This window comes from Oryzias melastigma, linkage group LG5, assembly GCF_002922805.2.
Source record: "Oryzias melastigma strain HK-1 linkage group LG5, ASM292280v2, whole genome shotgun sequence".
In the NCBI taxonomy this organism is placed as follows: Eukaryota; Metazoa; Chordata; class Actinopteri; order Beloniformes; family Adrianichthyidae; genus Oryzias; species Oryzias melastigma.
This window is the reverse complement of record NC_050516.1, coordinates 12,134,287-12,157,014: the sequence shown is the minus strand read 5'-3', so window position 1 is coordinate 12,157,014 and position 22,728 is coordinate 12,134,287. Positions and strand designations below refer to the sequence as shown.

Genomic DNA, 22,728 nt, shown 5'->3' with positions numbered 1-22,728 from the left:
CCTTTGCAGAAACTAAAAACCAACATTTTAGGATTATAGCTGAAGAAGTTGGTCAAACCTCGCAAATCCGACGCCGCGGCTGGTTCCGTTGGCATCTCGAAGGATGCGTGTGGAAATGACCTGTCCGAACGACTTCAGCATGCTCTCCAGCTCCTGCTCGTCCATAGACACCGGCAGGTTGGAGATGTACAGGTTGGTGGGGTCCTGCTCCTGTTGCTACAAAGCAAATACAAACATCAGTCAAAAAACTGCATCACTTCCATTTAAAAAGTTGCTTTTTCTGTATTTTTGAGAGAGCAAAAAACCTTTTTTTTGTGTCCTCCATTTTTTAAAAGCAAAGAGGACTTTGGTAAATTCTTATCTAATTAAACCATCATGAAAACTACGCACGCATTAAAAGATAAGGATAATTCAAAGGCACGTTTTGTGGTAACAGCTTGAAAGTGAAACCTTGTGTGACTGCGCAAAAGCACACAGGAAGCCAGGCATGAAGTTTAAGAGTTCACAGAGCAACTGGAGCCTGGCAACCAGGAGAGGAGAGGCTGGACCAAAAAAGAGGGGAAGGAATAAACAAAGAGGGAAGGAAAAGGAGGGTGGGAGAACGGGGGAAGCCTAATAGATGGATATTTTGTGAAGAAGGAGGACTCTAACAGGAGGAGAAGTAGATAATGTCAGGAGCAATTTGAAAGTAAAAGGAACAGAAGCATGATGATAGTCTAAAAGGATTTTTCATTTCCATTAGGCACCATGTTGTTCTTTTCCCCACAGTTTACTGTTTTAAGATTGATCTGGAAAAATGTAAGCAATTTAAATAATGAAGAAATAGTTAGCAATATTTCTCTGAATTAAAGAGACTGAAAAACAAGCACCACCAAAAACACAGGAATAAGAGGTAGAGGAGATCAAGACCCAGCTTCAGAGGTGTTGCTCTGAAAGAAGATAAATTATTTGTATTATCAGCAAGCAAAAGAAAAAAAAGAAATTGGAATAGAGAGGACATATTATCCTCAATCATAGTCCAGGAAGAATTATTTTTTAATTTATGCAAAATACAGATGTATATCTGAGCTTAAATGAAACCAAAAACTTTTAAAATGATTTAAAGGACTTGTATCATGCGACTTTTTTGAGCTTTTAAATATATTGTAAATAATGCGATTAATAATTGAATATGGCGGCTGGGTGGCTCAGTGGGCTAGGTGAAGGGCTGACACACAGGAGCCCTGGGTTTGATTCCCAGGGTTGTCCACTGATCCCCACCCAGATTGGGTCCTTAGGCAAGACCCTTGACGCTGCTGCCTAACTGGGTCCCTGTGCCCCTCAAGTACAGGGTTGTGTCAGGAAGGGCATCCGGCGTAAAAAAAAATACTCTGCCAAATCACTGATGCGAAACAGTGGGTGCTGTTACGCTGTGGCAACCCCGAAAGGGATCAGCTGAAAGTGAACTACATGTAATTAATTTTAATTACAAATATTTTTTACCTCATTTTTTGTCCTGAAAGATGGCAAAAGATCAATTGGTCGACCCTGCTTAACATCATGAAATGGGCGGCACCCACAAGGTTCAAAAGGCGGAGCCTCAGAGATCGACTCGTCTTATATCCAGGTAGGAAACGAGCTTGCAAAAATAACTCATAATTTATAAAAAATGTGTTGTTTAGTGTGTCAACGGTAGTATATCATCATATATATGGATATATATTTTACTCTAAAAGGCTTAAGAATAGCATTAACTTTAAGTCTTTTTGGATTTCCTTTCCAAATCAGCAAAAAGAGAATTTTCTTATAAAAACATAATATTTGCTGAGGCGTCAGTGCATTTTTCTCCTGCACGTCACATCTATTAGGTGTGTCTCTGCGTTGACGTATCTGCCGGCTTGTGTGTGTAGGAGCGAATGTGAGCTGACGCTAGAAGATTTGAGTTTGAAGTGGGAAGCGTGGAGAGGTAATAAAGACTCTATTTTTAACTCTACAATTGTTTCCCTGCCTGAACACATGCAGCTCCTCTGGGCTTGCAGCCTGCAGGCCGTGTGACCTGTTCGGGGACAGAGCGTCATCTGACAGCAGCCCCTGCAAGGGCTTGGAAGTAGCACTTTGTGCAACCGCAGCGAAAGTGCATGCTGGGAAAAATGCACAGTATTGGCCGATTTACAACAAAGGCCTGTGTTGACTGGAAGTGACCCGGTGGTTCTGAGCAGCTGTGCATATTTAGGTTTATATAGTGGTTATCAACACCTCTGACTGAGCACATGCTGTCTGGGTGAGTCAAGTTTAGGTGTCCAGTTGCATTCGTCGAGTGTTGAGGTATACGGGATTGTGTGGCAGTCTAACAGAAACTGAGACTGTGGGTTTGGTTGCACTGGTCGGGTTTGGGTCAGCTGGCTGCATGGATCTGTTACAGTTTTCCAGAACTCTGCTGAGGAAGACCCTGGTGTTGTGTTGCAGTGTGTATGTTTGTGTGCAGGAGAGGCGGACGGGGCAGGCTGACCGGGGTGGAGTGCATTAAGTGGCGGTGTCAGCCCCAGGCCCGGACCCAGACGGTGGACAATGCCCGCCCTTTGTGTCGGTGCCATTGACAATGCTGGTAGCGGCACCCTCCCCTGGGTTCCCTCAAAGGGGAGTCTGAGAGCCACTGGGATCAGCTTAATGGGCCGACAAGAGTTGCTTTGACTGGCGACACTTTGACAAAGAGCTCAGAACAGCAGGAGCAGGTTAGCAACATAGACGGGGCGCAGGGGAGAAAGGGAAAAAAACAATGAGAAGGCAATGAAGCCAAAGGACACAAGATGAGTGTGAGGCACAGAACTGACAGAGCAGATGAGCTGCTGAGAACAAGATCACTGCTGCTCTTAAAAAGCCCAGTCTGAGTCTGACTTATGACAGGATCTCTCTCCCTACCCCTAAAAATAACAGTTTATTTTGTACTTTTGCCAACAGATTGACAGTTGAATGTGGCAGTTTGACTTCACATAGTATAGAGGTAGAGTGTGTGCATTTGCAGAAAAGTCAAGTGGGTAAAGCTGCAGAAATTCAGAATTCCTTCCCTACCCCTACGGTTCCTCCCCATTGCTCCAATTTGGAGCTGTAGTCGTGTCCAGACTTGTTTTTTTTTAAGGGAGAGCAGTAGGGACTTAGGGTTGGGTATTCCTCCACATCTCACTTGTGACCCAGACCTAAAAGCATTACTTCATGTGGGTGTGTTTTGACACACACAAGTTTACGTTTAAATGTAAGTACCCAGCCATCAATGCCAAGTGGGCCCCATATGGTTTAAAAGTGAGCAGAAAATGTGGGCTCCAAATGGGTTTGTCTGCAGTTTCTATGGTGGCTCCACCTGTGTTTGCCCACATTGGCACCACTGTCCAGGGACCAGTAGCCTGGGCAGTGACCCTGCTAGCTCTGCCGGCCCCTGGGCAGCAGCACTCGCTATGCTGTCCAGCGGGCGGCTGGCTTGCGACGCTAGTCAGTCCACTGAGTGCCCACTTAACCTAATGTGGACAAACCCATTTAGAGTCCATATTTTCCGCCCACCTTTGAAGCATATGGAGCCCACTTGGCCTTACTGGCTGGGTAATAACTTTTTTGTTGTAGCATGACTTTTTAAAGTTATAAAACCGATGTTGTCATGTATGCTCTGAGCACTGGAAGCTATGTACTAACGTAGATGACTGGGAACTTTTCTCTCCCTGGAGGGCTAAATGTAGGAGAAGGCAGACGCCGAAGGGGAAGAATTCGGATTCGGCCTAAGAATGGTTCAATCTGCACTGGTGTTTCCTAACTGTGGGGTAGAAAGGACTCACTTTGAGCACAAATACTATTCTATGCATCAGTAGAGTAAGTGGCAGCATTAACTCTTCTACTCATCATCCAGCATGAAACAAAGGAAAAAGGCTTCAGTACATCAAAGACACACCTTTTATGGAGTCTTTCTTACCATGCTAAACATGTTCTGCTTATGTCTGAGGTTTTTGTATCCTCTCATCTGCCCAGATTTCTATTAAACTCTGTCACTGATCAAAGAGATCCCTTTTCCCCACAGTAATGGGTAGGGGTGTGCGAAAATATCGATATTAAGATATATTGCGATATGTATTCCTGGCATCGATTCTTGATGGGTTCTCACCAAGTATCGATATTATATTTTCATTTGAAGAGGCTGTAGCGCTGAGCGTCTGAGTCGCGCGCCGGAACTATGGGCGCACGCTGCATCGGACATTTAATAGCGATGCACGCGCTCGTTCGGGAGAAGCACCGGTGAGATACAGGCTCTGTAGCGCGTGTGTGAAGCATGTCTACCTGTCAGCATTTATCCTCCATCTTTAGGAGATCCAGCCGGTAAGAAGTGACTTTGTCTGAGCGCTAGAATATCAGTGATCACTTACTTCCTGTTTGCTGTGGGAACTGGGCGCGCGCTTCGCAGTTGTTTGTGTACACTTTTTGCTCTGTTGTTTACAACAATTCTGCACTAAGTAGTGTCACTGCTGTTCATGTTTACTATTGTTAACATTAAATTTGACAGATAATTCCAATTTGGTTGTAGTCAATGCTCGTCAAAGACATAGTATTATTGATTGATTATTGCTTTACAGTCACAGACCCATTCACACACACATTTATACACTGATGGCGGTTCCGCTGCCGAACACTGGCGCCAACCTTTCACCAGAGGCAATTTGGGGTTCAGTGTCTTGCCCAAGGACACATGGGCGGGCAAGGCGGGAATCGAACCTTCCGATCAGGAGTCGACTGCCCTACCGCTGCACCACGGCCACCCCAGGGAAAGCAAACTATCTACACAGGTGGGTTTAGGGCACAGTTCAGTACAGGCAGTGTGATGTAAATACAACCTATTACGCCTCAGGTCACCAAACTATTTCATGGTCTTTTAAAATGTGAGTGTATCCATTACTGGTAGTGGAAAGAGCGTCAACACTGGAGATAAAGCTCTGGTGTTAAAGGGTTAAGCAGGTTTGGAAGATGGATGGATGGATGGAATGTGAAAGTGATGAGTAAATCAAGCCTTGTGTAACCTACTTTGGCCATTTGAGCCTGGACGCCACTGGACTTCAGAGCTGTGACGGCTTTTTGCGCCGCTGCTGGACTGTCAAAGTCCACAAAGCCGTAGCCTGAAAATCGGAGAGTAAAAGTATTTAAAACATCTAAATTGAAGCCTTATAAAAATGTTAGAAATTCTGTCTGTTGAAAGCTTTTTCTATCATTTTGAACAAGATATTTAAATTAAAAAAACTCCAAACCCACAAAGTGAGCAACAGTGAGATGTGTGTGATTGTAAACACTAAAACCCTTTCTTACCTTTACATTTGTTGGTGGTTTTATCCAAGATGGCCTTGGTTGAGACGATTTTGCCGTACCTGCAGGAAGACATGAGAATTCAGAGAACAGAGCAAGAACAGCTGAACTGCCCACGGGGGCAACAGGAGCGACCAGATCCCACCGCTCGCATACCAGCATGTCCAAATATCCTCAGGACAATGTCTACAGGTGTTCGCATGAACACTTCCTCCATGCTTCCCGTGAGTCACTGTAGCTCTTTAATTAAGGACCACAGAAGACTCTGTCTGCCTCCACCCTTCTACGACCGTCTGCCAGGAACTTATTGTTGTTTTTGACGAAACAGAACCTCAGGGCAAAAAGTTGTTTATTCTGTGTCTGTCTTTACCAGACACATAAAGAACATACGAACACCCGCAGCTCTGAGAGCTTGATCCTGCTGTACATAAAAAAAAGTAAAAATGATCTAGCAGGCATGAACTTCTGATACTCCTAAAGAGTATGTAAGAACAAGAATGTGAAAGAGCAAAAGGAGTTTTTTTTAAATCATAAGCAAAAATTGAGAGAAAATCACTTTAAATGCCATAAAGTCAACACGTTATGTAAGACTGGCAGACTGTAGGAATGCATTGTGAGAAGATGGTGCATCAGCACTGCAGCATAATTCACCGAGTCTGGTGAATTCGTAAGGGAAGCTGGTGCTCTTGTGTTTGGGCGACATGGCGTCTGGGCGGAATGTAGACTGTAACCTGATGCTTCACCCCTCCACTCTGCCTTCCTTCCCAACTCTCCCTCCTTCACATTTTCCACCCCTGGGTCCTACTGCCCCACCACGTTTAGTGGTCTCTGGACTCAGACCTGACCAGGGACTTTAAATTTAGACCACTATGACCGCATCTCCTCAGTTTATTTAGCATCCACATTCATACCCAAGCTGACTTTATGGTGCCACATTTTTTGTCATTTAATGCATCCAGAGCTACACTAAACTTCTTGTATTTCTAAGGTGCAGTCTGTTGCATGAGTTATATATTGCCGGTGAACGATCTTTGGGCGGTCAGTGTAGTTTCCCACCATTGTGTAACATCTGCACAGCAGTCTTTAATATATACACTTGTAACCAGAAGTTTACACAGCACAGATCAACATAAACAGTCAGACAGAAGAGCTATTCTATTTAGGATTAGCTAGAACTTTCTTTTTAAAATTATTACCTAAAAAAAATTACATATATACATATATACATATATATATATATATATATATATATATATATATCTCAGGTTTTGGATTCTTGGAGCAAGGAGACAGTTCCTGTTTGGAACGCGAGTGGGGAGGGATCACTCAGTCCAGTTCTCATATACACTCAAGCGTCACGACTATGGAAGATCTTGGAAGATATCGTCTAAATTAGGGCTGCTCGACCGTAGTGATCTACTATCCTGCTTGTTTTGCAGCTCGACCTGAATTTTTTGCCTAAATATATTCCATCAACAATATTTTAGATCTTTATGATGTTGTTAATTTTAAGTGGAATCCATCAGCTCTTCTTGTAAACAAGTCCCAGAACATGATGGAGCTACCCCCATGCTTCACAGCTAGGATCATGTTCAGTCAGTTACAATTACATTTTAAATCAAAAGATTAATATTGTTTTGATTTAAATAAGCATTTTTGTGTGTGCAGCTTAAGCCACTTAGGTGGCTTTATTGTGTCTTTGAAGATGGGGCTTATGTCTCAATTTATTGTGTTTCCCCTGAAGCTGACTTTGGATTGGGACACCGGTTTTTGTCAACAACTTTATGAGGTCTTTTGTTGTTCTGTTGTTCGAGTAACTTGGGTCTTCTTCCAAAACAGAACAAAAGCTGCATTTATGGCATAAGGAAGGTCATGCTGCACCATGGAGGTAAATGTCTGATATTAAGGAAAGGAAGGAACACATCTTGTTTTGCAAGGTCAGAAAGAGCAACAGGAGCAATAGGTTTCCTTAAATCTATTCCTAGAAATAATACAAATATTTATTTGTCTATTAAACTTCTATCCCATGTGAGCTTCAAACTTTATATAAATTAGTCAAATTAAAAACAAATTTTACTTTTAGCATAACTGTGACAAGATTTCAAACAATCGTTTTGCATATTTTCATGAATATAGAAAGTGTTGGGAGAATCTAAGCATACATACAGCTGGTGCCCATATATGAGAAGCTGGCATTCTTTCCCAGCAGGTTACATATACGTTTCACCCAAAGCAAAAGCCTTTGGAACCTCCTCCAAAGCTTGAATCCTCTGTACCTCCCCACAATGACTGCTCTGTAGCTCTGCTGCTTCTACACTGACGTTCCCGTGCTTCACATGCCAAACACACATTTCAGCTTTACTTTGATGGCAGCTCTGACAATACATGTGTGTGGTCCAAAGCCATGCAGATTTTCTCAGTGTATCTAGGACTTTTAAAACTCCAATAAATACATTTTGAGGATTTGCACTCGAAGTTAAAGCTTGAAATGAGCTATAGTTTATCCGAGCTAACTTGGAGTTGTGCTGCTGCAGTGACTGGTCTCTGGAGCGGGATTTGCTTGACTAAAGTTCATGAAACAACTCATGACGTAGGATGTAGCCCTGACCTGCAACTACCAAAAACCAGTTTGGCTGCTATATAACCTGCTTTATCTGCATGTGTCTTTGTAAGGTCAACATTATAGACCAAGCTGTTGATCAAGATCTGAGCAAACCTGGTTGTGTCACAGAGGAAACATTCTTCTTGATCATAATTGGTCTTTCTCTAAAGCTGGTTATGCAATCTATACAGGAGACTGAGCATGTGAGGCATGTCTACCGCACACCAGCTGAATGGCTCAGCTGTGAGGTGTGTCAAACTTATCTAAGGTGTAATTCATCAATGCCTAAAGAGGAGAAAACAAGTACAGACACTGTGTTAGTGTTATTGGTTTAGGTAAAAAGACAAAAAAAAGGGGAAATTGTGGACTTTTATGCAGAAAAAAAAACATTGACAAGGAATTAATTATGATTATAATCGTAACTCATTAAATACAAATCTGAAAGAATAAAACCAGATTTTAATTTAAGCACTTATCCCAGTTTTCTAATTGGTTTGAGACAGAGCAGCTTGTTAAGATGAAAACACTGCTATGGTATGAATGCTCTCAAACCAGAGACCTGGTTACTTTCAAGGAGTTGATGGAAATTGTTCAGACTTTTTTTTTTCAAAACACAAGGTCAAGAAAGTATACAAAGAGCAAATGAAATAGGTAAATGTAGGACAAAACCATGAAAAAACTTTTTTTTCATTACTTTTATTTTTGGTTTAAAGAAGATGCTAAATCAAATTAATCTTGAAGCTAAAGTGGTTTGGTGCATTTTTGCATTAATAATGGGTCAAATAGAAATTTGTGAAAATAGATAAGCACCCCTCAGAAAATGTGAAAACTTATAAATTAGTGGATTTCAAATCCAACCAACAAATGTATAATTTAATTTTGTATTTCTTCAGTTATTTTACAAAGTCTCATGTCACAAACGACTTTGTAATGAATACAACACTTTGAATTAGTTTGTGTAATACAGAAAAATACATTATTACTCTATTTATTTATTTTATTATTTTAAAAGGCTAATTTTTGTATGAGAAAAACAAAAAAAATTGTATAATTTCTAGTTTTAAGGTGGTTTAACAAACGTTGTTACTAAAGTTTATGTAGGTAATACAACATTATATCCCTTTACCGCACATTAAAACACATAGGTACAATAATTTCTGTTTTGCACACACTGCCTTGAGTCAAATAAGTTGTTTGAATTCCCAAGCTTCAGTGGTTTTGAGTTCCCATCAGCCATGGGTGCAGTATATTCTCTCAGTTACCCTGTGAGAACATGGTTAGAGATGGAGGAAGAAAATACCACAGTCTATGACGATGATCAATCTTAGTGCTTTGATTACTAAACTATAGAAACTTAGGTGTCTTTGTCCATTAAGCTCATGGAATAAACCATTTAACCTGTGAGAGGGGTACTGTTGTGAGTAATGTCAGGGTCATTGACTGTTTATTAGTACTGGACACATAGTCCCCTCCCCCCTCATGTTCCAAACAGGAAGTAGCCGCTGGTCTCACAGCCAAAAACCCACGGAGATCTTCTAGACACTGAGAAATAAACAGCTATAACTCATTCTATTTGTCAGACTGACCTTTCTTGCTCTTCTACCTTCTTTTTAAAACGTTCTTACTCATTTTTGTCATTATTTTTTTGATGTAGTGCAAGTTTTTCAACTAATACGGTGACCAATAACATGCCACATTAAAAATATGAGGCGTCATATTGGACGTTCAAAGGTTGTAACAGACCACGCCTACTTTGAGTGGAAGGGGTGTGGTCTTCCAACACGCTCACTCGTGAATGAGGAATTAGATCAACCCGGACCAATCACTGCCAAGAGATACAAGAGATTTCTAATTCCAACATGGTGACGACCGTTTCATGAAAAAATGGCGAATGACTTGATTTTATTTCATTGGAACTGGAAGCAAATCATTTCCTATGAGTGACATCACACTTACTGTGTCCAGTCCTCTTAAACAATGAATGCTCAACAAATAGCTTGAGCTAAGAGCACAAATAATTGTTGGTTTGAACCACTGTATGTATATGACAACTGGACTAAGTGACTCCTCCCCTTGTGTTACAAACAGGAAGTGCCCAATGGCTCCAGGAAGCCAAACTCCAATAGACTTCTATAGAGAAATAAACAACTATTATTTAGTCATTCTATTTGCTGGACTAATCATTCTAGATCTGATTCATTTTTTGTATATGTTCTTGTAATTTTTGTACGATTATTTATACAATTATGTGGTCTCACGTCTAATGTTTGAAACGTTTGATTAACAGTTTCTCCCAAGAGTTTTCTCAAATTGTAGGGGTTGGACTTCCAACAAGCTTACTCCTGATTGGCTAGAGTGGTTCCATATAAAGGATGACTCAGAACAACTCGGATCAAACACAGCTTACTGGCGATTCCTGGTTCCAACGTGGCCACGAAAAAATGCAGACAGAACTGACTTCGTTGGAGCCAGAAGTAAACCATTTTTGTCGTCTCACAGTTCTCATAAACAGTCGATGGCTTTAACCTGAGAGTTTATGTCTACAGTACAACACTGAAAATAAAAGTTGGACCCTTCCACATAAACACCTGTCTTTCTTTAGTCGCTTACAGCCAGACAGTGTCAGTCAAACTGGCTCTAGACAAAATTTCTATTGAGAAATCTCTTCTACTTCCTTCCGGCACAAACAGCTCAATGTTTTTCAAACCATGTGTCCGGCACAAAGCCGTGCCCAGATGTTGTCTTCACACAGTGCATTTCTGTTTGGATTTTTCTTTCATTTTGTACCAAAGTTAAAACTTTGCTTCACTTCAAGGGGGCTGCAGCTTTAATCTCATTTATTGCGAAGACATAAACAATACCAGTCAGTCAAAGCCTTTGATCCAAACAAGATTAAACATGTTGTGCAGCTCAAGTGAATTTTGTGTGGAAACAGATGTAAACCCTCGTTCAAAAACGGCTAAAAGCTCAAATGTTCCGTCTCCTTGTTGAAGATTGGAGTACAAATATTTACATTTTAAGGTAAGAGATGTCTTGCAAATTGAAGTAACATCATTAACCAAGTACTTTTTTTTAACAGTTCAGGAGATATGTTACATTCTATGTCAAAATCTAGCCAAACTTGCAATGATATTAGCTCAAATTTTACAGTTAGAGAAGAAATACAAGTTAATAACAAGTTAAAATTTACATCGCTGTAAAACCGAATTAGTTCAGAAAGTGTATAAAAAGTGCTTTAAATAAAAAATGCTTCGTCACTTTTTTCCCACATTTCTCCAAAAGTTACAGGATTGGTTCAGTATTTTTTAGTGTCAGAAAAAAGTAATAATAAAATTGCATTAAAATACTGACCCACTCCAATGAAAATAGTGTTTTTGATGTTTTAGCATGTTCTTGTAGCATTTTTCTCATAATGCAGGATGTACATAAAATAATTATAATAATAATTAGATTAAATCTGTGTTTCTGAGTCTGTCTTAATTCTAATTTTGTTGGATCAAAAGCAGATTAAAACGAGCGGTTTCAAGTTTGTGACGCAGAAACTGCCGTGGATGGGCCAAAGTCTCCCTTCTCCGCTACAATTCTGAAGCATCTATTTGCAGATAAATACACACATAAACATCTTTTTTTTCGTGGTCTGAGGTAGCATCTAGATCAAAACTGTACAGCTGGATATCTTTGATATTGTTTGACACATTTTTTTTGTTTTTTTCGCAATACTAATGCTAGCTAGCGCTTTTGAAGTGCTGTAAGCTAGCAGGAGAGAGTGTAAACAAAGTAGAGATGTTCCTACTAATTTGTCTTAAAAACCTAACAGGCTTATTTTGGCTAAAAAAAAAAAAACAGCATAATCATAATTAAAAGACCACTGGAAACAGTTTTACAACAGAAAGAAATATATAGTTGGAGTGGACCAGGCCCGGCCCTGGGCTGCATGGTACCCTTGACGAGAACGAATTTGGTGTCCGGTCCAGGTGTTTAGATCCAGACATCCCTGCTGGGGCTTGACACTGCATTTATAGACACACACGCTGACTGACCGTGCCACTATTCAGCTAACATTCAATATGAAAGTAGGGGGCTTTTTAACTGGTAAAGGTGTTGGGAAACACCGCCAGTTAAATTAGTCTTTTTCCACCAAAATGCAGGGAGAGTGAATTTCCAAGCAATTTATATAAGTAAAACAGACAAACCTCTGTTTTGAGGTCGTATTTCCTCCTCGTCCTTTTTCCATCCTTAAAATTTTAAAAAGTACTAACAGCGGCAACAGCACGCCCCACTCCTCCCCTCAACCCAGACAGCAGCAGCACCGTCAGGAAGGGAGGGGTACTGCACTGCAGTTATTGATTACATCAAACTTATGAGATCTTTTATTTATGTTTTTTAATTATTATTTTTTATTTTTACATGAAATGAAAGGTGCCGCAAACTGTTTAACAAAAAAAAGGAGAAAAGAAAAAAATATTAATATATACCAATAGTGATCTGGCGCCCCTTCCAGCAGATAGGAGACTCTACCAGCAGATGGTGACCTAGGCAGCCGCCTAGGTCATCTATGGCCTGTGTCGGCCCTGAGTGGAACATAAAACTATTTTTTAAATCCTTTGTACAGTATATGGGAAGAAACCCTCTGGGTTTCAAAGTGAAACACACACACACAGGAAGTGACTAGAAAACGGCTTTAATGGTGGTTTGGTTAAAATACCAATTAAAATGAAAACCAGATTCTTGTTTCTGATCAACAAAAAGTAATTTGATGCTTTTGTTGACTCGTCTCCATAGATGAATTTGATGAAACAGTTTTAAGGTTACTACTTGAAATAAATCAAAGATGATGAAGCTTTAAGGTTTCAATACTTCCAACTGTAAACAGGAGTGTTTACATTCTCTCTCCACTCGCTTCCAAACTGTGGGCTAACTTCTCCCAGTTTGACCTAAATGTAGCAAAGTGCATAAAATGCAGCTAATGAGAAGATCAAAAAACTAAATATTTCCCTTATACTGCAGACGGCAAAGCGGAAATATTTTCAGGTTTACAAAGAAAACCAGAACAGTGCATCTCCAGTGAAGCAAAGAGGTGGAATATCCTTTGGTTTCTACACTTCTGCCAACAAAGACTTGGAGTTATAGACAGTCAAGCTAGAGAAAGTCACACATTTGATACTGAATAGTTACACAGTAGATGCAGCAATACCCAGGGTTATTACCCAGCAAACATTTTGTGTATTTTTGTCCTGCAGCATAAATACGGGCTAACTGTGTGAACTTTAAGAACCGACACTTTCCTTCCTTCCTCTTTCTTTGCACTCAGTGAAACTAAACAGACTCAGAAAGGAAAACTTTTGTTTGACAAACTGAAAAATCCAAACTAACACCTTGTTAACTCAAACCCAGTCGGAATCAAGAGTTTATCTTTAAATATGCAAATAATGCAGAATGAGTCCATGCGACATAAATGTAGTGATCATAAAAAAAACAGCAATAGGACAGTCCTTTACCTCCTCATTAAAATTCAACCATTCATGCCAAAGCTAGGACATGGAAAAAGGACTCATGTAGGATTAAGACTAATCCAGGCTTTTTTTTTTAAAGAAATTTGAGCAAAAACTTTAGGACATCAAAAAAGATAAACCAGCAAGGAGGTGAAAGAAAATCAAACTGATGATGTGGGGTTAACAAATTAAGAGATAGCAGAAAGAAAAATGATCTAAATGAGAAATCAAACCTGGTCAATATATAAATATAAAATAACTAATCCCATCAGAGATTTTCAGTCTTGTTTAATGGATGCTCAGATTTAAACGGCTCCATGATGGACCGGCAAATCATCCAGGGGGAACCTCCTTCTGCCCAACAAAAGCTTGGATAGGATGTATAATATATGGGTGGATGAGTTAAAACGTTTGGTGGAAGGCTCCACTAATGGCCATCTTGCAAAATCAATCAATTAATCAAAGAAATATACCCAAAATCCTCAAAACACACAAACAACAACAGCAGTACCAGAGTACGGAAAAGTAGTTTCTCTCATCTTCATTGAGAATTGGCAATTTCTTCTTTTAGAATATTTGGAAAAGGTCAACAAATGATCATATGTTTTCATTTTGATCAATCAAATCATTTATATATAACCCTGGAGATGAGCTCTTTCATCACGCTGCATCGTGCCGTCTCCACTCCTGTAGAACCTCCTTCAGTAGGTTCAGTATGTGTTCTAAATGGCACTGCCGAACAAAAAGTGGTGATAACAAACATGCAATAATTAATCACAGTTGTACTATTAGAGTCCCACTCTAATCATCTTTTGATCTATTGGAAAAACATTACCAATGTTTTTCTTAATTACAATTATTCTGATGTCAGACATTTTTTTAAACTGTCATTTTCTAGGACAAAGTTTGTGCAGAGAAGCATTAGTTCATTAGAAACTCGCCACTGAGTTGTAGGTGGGACTGTTGGGGTAGAAGTAAGCCTCGGCTGATATCCCATCATCCCGTTGTTTAGACTCTCTCCAGCAAGTTCACAACCCCAGGCTTACATTGGCAGTACAATAAAAACAGCAAGAACTAACGGAGCTTTCTAGCAGTTCAGTTTTGACCCAGATAACAACTCGGACAAAGAAACCAAAGACATTCATGGATCTATTTGTCTGCAAGTGGATGCATCAGAATGGAGCAGAGCAAGGAGACTTTGGCCCGCCCAATTTTACGTTTCTACCTCACAACTTGGAGCTTTTTCTAACAGTATTTTTTCATCTGCTCCCAATTCAGACACACAGTTTTAATCTTAAATCATTTATTTGTCCTCCACATTAGAAAAAGTGCTCCAAGAACATTAAAAACACCTAAAAATGTTCTTCTGAGTTGATCTTTAAATAAATGTGATCATAGACAGCTCCTAATGCATGTTAAGTCATTGTTGTAAGTATATGCAGATCCTTCACAGCCAATCCCAGGCTATTTTAAAAGCAGTACAAAGGTGTTGATGCTCCCATGACATGGCATCAATGATTTGAAATGTTCACACATAAACCAAGACATCATTATTTGATCATACGTAAAACTCTAAAAACGAGACCTTCCTCTTTAACTGTGATGCTTCTCAGAGGTTTCTGTGAGCATTTCTTCTTATTAGACTGAGAACTAAGAATGTTTAAATTGACTCACGGCTGGCAAAGCTTGACAAGGTCTTGATCCGTGGTTCCCGGATGGAGGCCTCGAATGTACAGGTTAGTTTTACTCAGCTGTTCCCCTCCTCCGCCACTGCTGTTACTGCTGCTGTTGGTGTTGGGACTGGGGGGCGCCATCTGATGGCCGGAGGACACATAGGTTTGCTGCGTGAAGACAAACAAAAAGGAACACATGAAGCGCAGACGTCAAAAATGAAAACCAAATTTCAGAGGAGAATTCATGTTTTTATTCTGAGGGAGAACAAAATCAAAGGAAGATTTTTTTCTGATTTGAAGAGATTATGAGATAGCTGTGAAAATCACACAGCCGTCATGTCAGCACTCGCTAATAAAGGGAATGAGGGGCCTCACGGCGATCAGCCCACAAAGAGAAAAGGATTCACATTAACCTCTGATTTACCTTCAGATAACATCAAATTACTGAAGGAAACTTTTTTAATATTGATTTTTCTATTTTTACTCAACTTTTTGACTCACCGCCTTACTCCAAAGGGCCATATTAGCTTTAAGGTTCACTTTTAAAGATCAGAAATTCAAAGACGCACAAAACCTTTTCTTTAAGTGCAGCTGAAAATCCAAAATGATTTGAACCCGCAGTAGTCTCTGAACTCTGGTGTGTTTGCCAATCACATCAACTGTTTACAGTGGAGTGGAAATTACACCAGCCCACCCATTAATATAGTTGGTTTTTTTTTAAATGAACGTTAAAGTTTTTAAAAAGAAATTTGCTTAAAAAAACATAACAGTTATAACCCAGAAATGTGATAACCCTTGGAATAAATTCTTAGAACATCATAGCAAGTTAGACTTATTAGACATTCTTTTGGATAGTTTTGACTATTTTGTTGCTTTTTGGGGGGACTCAAATTTTATCTTTGTTATAAACATAAAAAACACTTTCATCTCAATATATGCGTTCCTTATAAATTGGATTTGCAATAATACATTTGCCAAATGGAAATAAGACAATTTAGAAAAAAAAAAAATTTATTAAAAAAAAAAAAGTTTATACACTTAAGGAGGTGTTTTTGAGGTCAAAAAAATTATACATTTTTCGCAAAACTGCAATGGAAACACTTTTTTCAAATTAAATGAGTCACGTGATCAACAACCGGACTGCACAGCCGACGCCACAACAGGTCCCACAGCATCACACAGCTCATCAAAAGTCAAGCGTGTCATGCAGAACTGTTGGATCCACAGCTCCTCGGTAAAATCACTACCCACAATTTTCAAAATTGCTTCATCTGTAGCCACTCCCACATGTAAGCCGCCCAATGACCTGAATGAGATGCCGACGTCTCCTTTGATAGATGATGATGAGTGCTAGTGCTGTGGCAGAAACTTGAATGTATCTGCAGTAAATCAGAGTATTGTTCACATCCGTGTTTATGAATGTCTTATCAATTTATTGAAATAATATAATTTCAAAATTGTTTTTTTTCTAGAATTTGGATAAAGTTGCACATTTGTGTAACAGAAACACAGCTACTGTTTGTTATGTTTGCAGAAAAATTGAGTTTTTTGGACAGTTCTAGGTTCATTGTGTAATTATTGTGTAAAAAATATCAGTAAAAACAAAGAAGCTTGGGTTGTATTTAAAAAATTGGGTACTAAGCATTGCCAGAAAAAACTGTTTTAAAGATAAATTATTAGAGAAAATTGTAAATTAGTAAAACCTGCTCAAAAAGCCCCCAGACTACTAAGGGTTAAAAGAAAAAGGCAAGAAGAGAACCAGCGCAGTTTCCTGTACATTACACTCGATTTTTTGTTTTTATTATCTCCACTGACCTGCATCCCTTCTACGTTATTTGTTTTGTTTCATTTGCCTGTAAGGGTAAAGTGAAAGTGAATACTAGTTCTGGTTAATGACTCACCACCGAGCAAAACCACCAGAGGATGTTTTCCAAAGACCTACTTATCTTATCTCATCTCATTATGTGGCCGTCCTTGGAGATCAAACATTCTGGGACCGCGCAGTTGCCTTTTATTTTTGAAGGCATAAATAATTCTAGCTGCTCCTCAGCTTTTTGCATGTTAAAGTAAAGAGTATTTTTCCAGAAGGAGTGGCTCATTTCCAAACACAACAAACAAAGTTAAGACAGAAGGACTTGGAAGAAACCGGGAGAAAATTGCTGCAATCTCATCAATTCAAGTTAACCTGATGCAGCGCACAGAGGATTTAAAACAAAAGTTTTCTGGGAAAACTCAGATACTAAGAAGAGCATTGACTTTTCTCACAACATTATCATGGCTGCCTGCAACATTATAAAACAACTCTTTGTGCTTAAACTCCACAACTTCACATTGGAATGATGGAGCCAAGGTCCCTCAAACATCCATCAATACCTATACAACAGTCAAAAAGGCGTGGACATTTCTATAAACACAACACTCTGGAAAATGAACTCAGTGTCTTTTGTAAATTAAGCTCATCAATTTGTTATTTATAACCTAAAAATGTTTAGCCACGTTAAATTATATAATTAATAACATAAGTTTTATTTTCAAAAAGTTTTTTGTGTTAAATTATGCTACAGACTCAATCTAATCATCTTATAAGAAATTTGCAAAGCGTTCATCAATTTTTAGCAAAAAAAGAAAGTCCTTTTCTAAAACATAGTTTCTGCAGAGCAGTAGTAATTCATTAGAAATTCCCCTCTGAGTTGTGGGTGGGACCTTTGGCGCAGAGTAAGCCCGCCCCCACTTCCCCTCTTTGATGCAGTGCAGAGCAGGGAGTTTTTGGCCCACTCAGCGTTTTTTCTGCATCTCCTTTTTTATCTGCTCCTGATTCTCAACAATTTGATTAAAGAAATACTCAGAAATTCAATTTTTAGTTTAATTTTATTATTGTGTCAAAAAATGCCACAAGAACATTTTCCTCTGAGTGGGTCTTTAATAAAGCATGAGTACATGTAGCATCAAAGGAAACAGTAAAGTTCTCCCTGCAGGAGTTTCTTTAGACTTTCGCACTATAATTCAAGATGAAGGGGGAGGCTAATTTGTGAGTGAAAGATGGTCAAAGCGCAGACTCTGTAATCTCATTTATCAGCTCTTTGTCAAGAGTGCCAATTCCCAGTCATTCTCCAGACACAGGTAAGAAGTGTTTCACTGGGACAATCCCTGGTCTGCAGCCACACACACTCATCTCTACAATTTCTAAAAAAATCTTATAAATAAAAAAAAGAAATCATGTAGATTTTGAGTTTATTCAGAAAATGAGTGTCATTTCATAGTTCTACCTAAAATCCTAATTGTCACTGAAAAGGGAAAAACTCGTGTTTAACCTTTTAACACCATAGCTTTAGTTCCAGTCTTTACATTAAATTAATTACTGTGACTCTTCAACTATTTACAATTCATAGAATTTCAACTGATTCTGTAGCAGACTCAAGCGGTCTTGTGCTAATTTGAAACACTTTCCAGTTAGAACATGTTTACCCAACAAACGTAAACCAGCTGATTTGGTTTTGTACCATTATGCAACACCTTACTGACATAAAGTGAGTAAACACTAAACACGACTAAACACTAAGTATGTAACACTTTACCAACATAAACTTTACTGACGTAAAGTGCATAGCTGTTTTTCTCCACATCAAAATCTGTTGGATTTATAAAGGGGAAAAAAAGTATTTAGTCAGCCATCAACTGTGCAAGTTTTCCCACTTAAAAAGATGAAAGAAACCTTTTGTTATTCTAATTTTTTCGGTATACCTCAATAATTAAAGTAAATTACATTGTTTGATTTTTAAATAACTTATATGTAAATTATGGTGGAAATTAAGTATTTGGTCATCAACAAACAAGCAAGATTTCTGTCTCTGTCAGACCTGTAACTTCTTCTGTTAGAGGATCTTCTGTCCTCCACTCATTACCTGAATTAATTTCACCTGTTTGAATTGGTTATCTACTGAAAAAAACACCTGTCCACAACCTCAAACAGTCACACTCCAAACTCCACTATGATGAAGACCAAAGAGCTGTCTAAGGACACCAGAAACAAAATTGTTACACTGCACCAGGATCTGTAACAGGTAAGAAGTTCGGTGTGAAGAAATCAACTGTTGGAGAAATTATTAATTCAATTCAATTCAATTTTATTTATATAGCCCAATATCACAGAAGATTTGCCTCATTGGGCTTCAATTACCATATTAGGATATGGAAGACATACAAGACCACTGATGATCCCCCTCCATCTAGGGCTCCCCACAAGATCTCATCCCATGGGATCAAAATGATCACCAGAACGGTGAGCAAACATCCCAGAACCACACAGGGGGACCTAGTGAATGACCTGCAGAGAGCTGGGACCAAAGTCTACTGTCAGTAACACACTACAAATCCTGCAGTTCCAGACGTGTCCTCCTGATAAAGTTAGAACATGTGAAGACCCGTCTAGAGTTTGCTAGAGAGTATTTGGATGATCCAGAAGAGGATTGGGAGAATGTCTATGGTCAGACGAAACCAGAATATAACTTTTTGGTAAGAACTCTTCTGTCTGGAGGGGAAAGAATGCTGAGTTGTATCCAAAGAACACCATACCTACTGTAAAACACGGGGGTGGAAACATCATGCTTTGGGGATGTTATTCAGCAGAGAGACCAGGACGACCGATCTGGTTAAAGGAAAGAATGAATGGGGCCATGAATGGTCAGATTTAGACTGAAAACCTCCTTCCATCATCAAGGACATTGAAGATGAAACATGGCTGGGTTTTTCAGCATGACAATCATCCCAAACACACTGCCGGGTAACAAAGGAGTGGCTCCGTAAGAAGCATTTCAAGGCTCTGGAGTAGTTAGTCTCCAGATCTCAACTCCAAAGAACATCTTTGGAGGGAGTTTAAAGTCTGTGTTGCCCAGCAACAGCCCCAAAGCATCCCTGCTCTAAAGGAGATCTACATGGAGGAATGGACCAAAATACCAGCAACAGTTTGTGGAAACCTTGTGAAGACTTAAAATCGTTTGACTGCTGAGAGTATACAACAAAGGATTCAGATTCACTTTTGTTATTGACCAAATACTCATTTCCCACCATAATTTACAAATACATTCTTTAAAAATCAGACAGTCTTTTTCTGGATTGACCAGAAATGTATTCATTTATTTAAGTTAGGACAAGGCATATTAATCAATGTTTTAGCAGGGCTAACACATAAATATGCCAGAATTAGCACATGAGCTAATTTACATCTGTAGTGCTACACCAGGGAAAGGAAATACATACAAACATTAAACCTACTTAAGAGTAGACATTACGGACACGATTAGACATGAAATTAAAAATAGCACAAAGTAGACAAATCCACACAAAAAACTTTACAGTAAAGAGAGATAAAAACAAAACACAAGAAGTCTGGCACCATAATTCTAGAAAGGATTGCAGCAGCTTCATCTTTTGTTTTTGCATGAACATAAAGAACTGTGTCATCTGCATATAACATTTGTGCATACATCTGTCAAGTTGTTCACATAAAAGCTAAAGAGGAGGGGCTCCAAGATTGAGCCTTGGGGAACTCCCGCTGAGGAGGATAGAACAGATGAACGAGCATCACCTATGTGTACCACCTGTGTTGTTTCTGGTGGTGGTATATGGTGTTTTGATTACTTTAGGTTACATGTAATTATATGCTTAATGCAAATAATGCAATGCTACACATGTCAACTTTAGATTTGAATTTTTAGGCTTCTCACTACTTAACTTCTGGGACTTGAAGGTGTTTTCACATCGCACCGTAACGCCTGCTTCACAGTGGACCCAGAAGTGCCACAAAGCACACACCCTTCTCTCTGTGTGTCTCAACAACAAAAAAATTAAAGAAGTGTAGATCATGCTTCGTCTTAGCAGAAACATGGGGTAATAATTGTTGGTTATTAACTTACCCATGATGACAAAAACAAAAAAAAGCTCTAGCAGAAGCGCTTGTCGACTGTCGCGGAAAAATGCGAGTCTGGTATGAATTGCAAGAGAGAGCGGATGCCACATACACTCCGTGTCCAGTCTTAGCCTAGCGTAACTCTGCAGCAGATCCGGGTATACAGTGGCTCTCTGTCCTAGCGGTGAACGATTCAAAAATCTTACTAACGGTACGCCATGAACGTGGCCTGAAATATAAATGAAACCCTGGTTGAGCAGTTCAGTTCTAGCTTAAATTCATATTCCATGCAGGGTTCTGTTCGCGTAGATTTTGAAACATTCACCGCACAGACAGACAACCACGGTAGACACAGATCAACCACAAATCTTCTGGATTATTACTTTTTTACATTAATGCCGCTTCAATACATCTCATTAATGACAACCAACATATTTTAACCAGCGAAACTCTACCATAATAAAAATAGAAGCTGTAACCTTAACGTCAAATCCATCTGTTTGTGTTGCAGAAGTTTTCAGGACGTTTATTTTTAAACATCAAGCCCAACGACATTATGAAGCCTTCAAACAGAGTTTCTTGTCATGTAAGTTTTTGAATTTTATGCTGATGCTTCACTTCTATTCTTCTGGATGACTTCAAATATCAGTCACTGGAATATTTTTAGGATAACACTCCTGATAAAAATCAAGAACATCTATAAATAACACCACTTCCTGAACATCACGTTCTGCTCTGAGGCTGTCCGGACGTGCTTTCAAAACTTCGGATTATTGTTCAAAATGCTACACTTTGACAGCTCTAAATTAAGCTCTGAAGGGTTTCAGTGAGCAAGAATGTTTCAGCTGATACTGAGAGATGAAGTCCAAGCAAACAGCATGACTCAACTTGATAAAGTTACTGGTGTCACTAGCGAGTGACTACGTCAGTTCTCCTTTTAACTCTCTCATCTGCTTTTTCTTTATCACCCCTCCCTGCAGGACCTCTCTGACTGACCCCAGTCTGACCCTCGGATTCCATGGATTTCCTGGATGTTGGGAGGTCTGCCTGCCTCTCTGCCCCACACCCAACTGAAGCGGCAGTCCTTTCCTCGGGCGGGAAAAAAGACCAGGCTGTGTGACCAGCTGACCGACTCGCTCTACACACTGGCGTTCTGATTTATGGTCTGCCTGAATGAAGACAGAGCTCTTGGCTAGAGTAGAATGAAGTTCCTGCTGTGTACTCCTACAATCACGCAAACGTTAAAGAAGTTTCACTTTTGAACGTCCAAAAAAAGAGCAAAACAAGCCAGAATTTTGAACCAACAATTAACCATTCTGACTCCCATTAACAGTACTTCAAATTGAAACCTACCGTCGCAATGACGTCACGTAAAAATGCACGATAGTGAGCTGTAACAGGATCTGTCAGTGTTAGCTGAAGGTTAGGCAAGGACTGTACTCTACTGTCTAGTAAAGTTGAGAAGTGCTCTGTCGGCAGCAGGCAGGAAATCCTGTGTGTCTACTCCTGATCTTATCTCACAGACATGAGATTGAGAGGCTCCGCATTCCAGCCAGGTGACAGGGACACTGCATTCACGTCCGGACTCGCACCGCAGTCCTCCCTCCTTTCTGTCTCTCAACCTTCCCTTTCTTTTGTGTCTTCACAAGCGCACAGCAGGGCTGTTCTGCCCTTTGTTTAGAGTACCAGAACACACCTATGGCGGCAGGCAAAAATTCACGTGAAACGTGCACACCCCAGTCATGG

General features: G+C 39.6%; 1 protein-coding gene across 2 annotated transcripts in view; it reads right to left on the bottom strand.

Moving 5' to 3' along the window:
• LOC112144981 (RNA-binding motif, single-stranded-interacting protein 2) overlaps positions 1-22,728 on the bottom strand; it is a gene marked incomplete at its 3' end in the record, with an annotated part of 44,010 nt that overhangs the window by 8,920 nt on the left and 12,362 nt on the right. For both annotated transcript variants that reach the window (XM_024269923.2, XM_024269921.2), the window contains 4 exon segments: positions 59-216; positions 5,035-5,126; positions 5,314-5,372; positions 15,079-15,245. In XM_024269923.2, coding sequence (XP_024125691.1) covers positions 59-216; positions 5,035-5,126; positions 5,314-5,372; positions 15,079-15,245 — 476 coding nt within the window.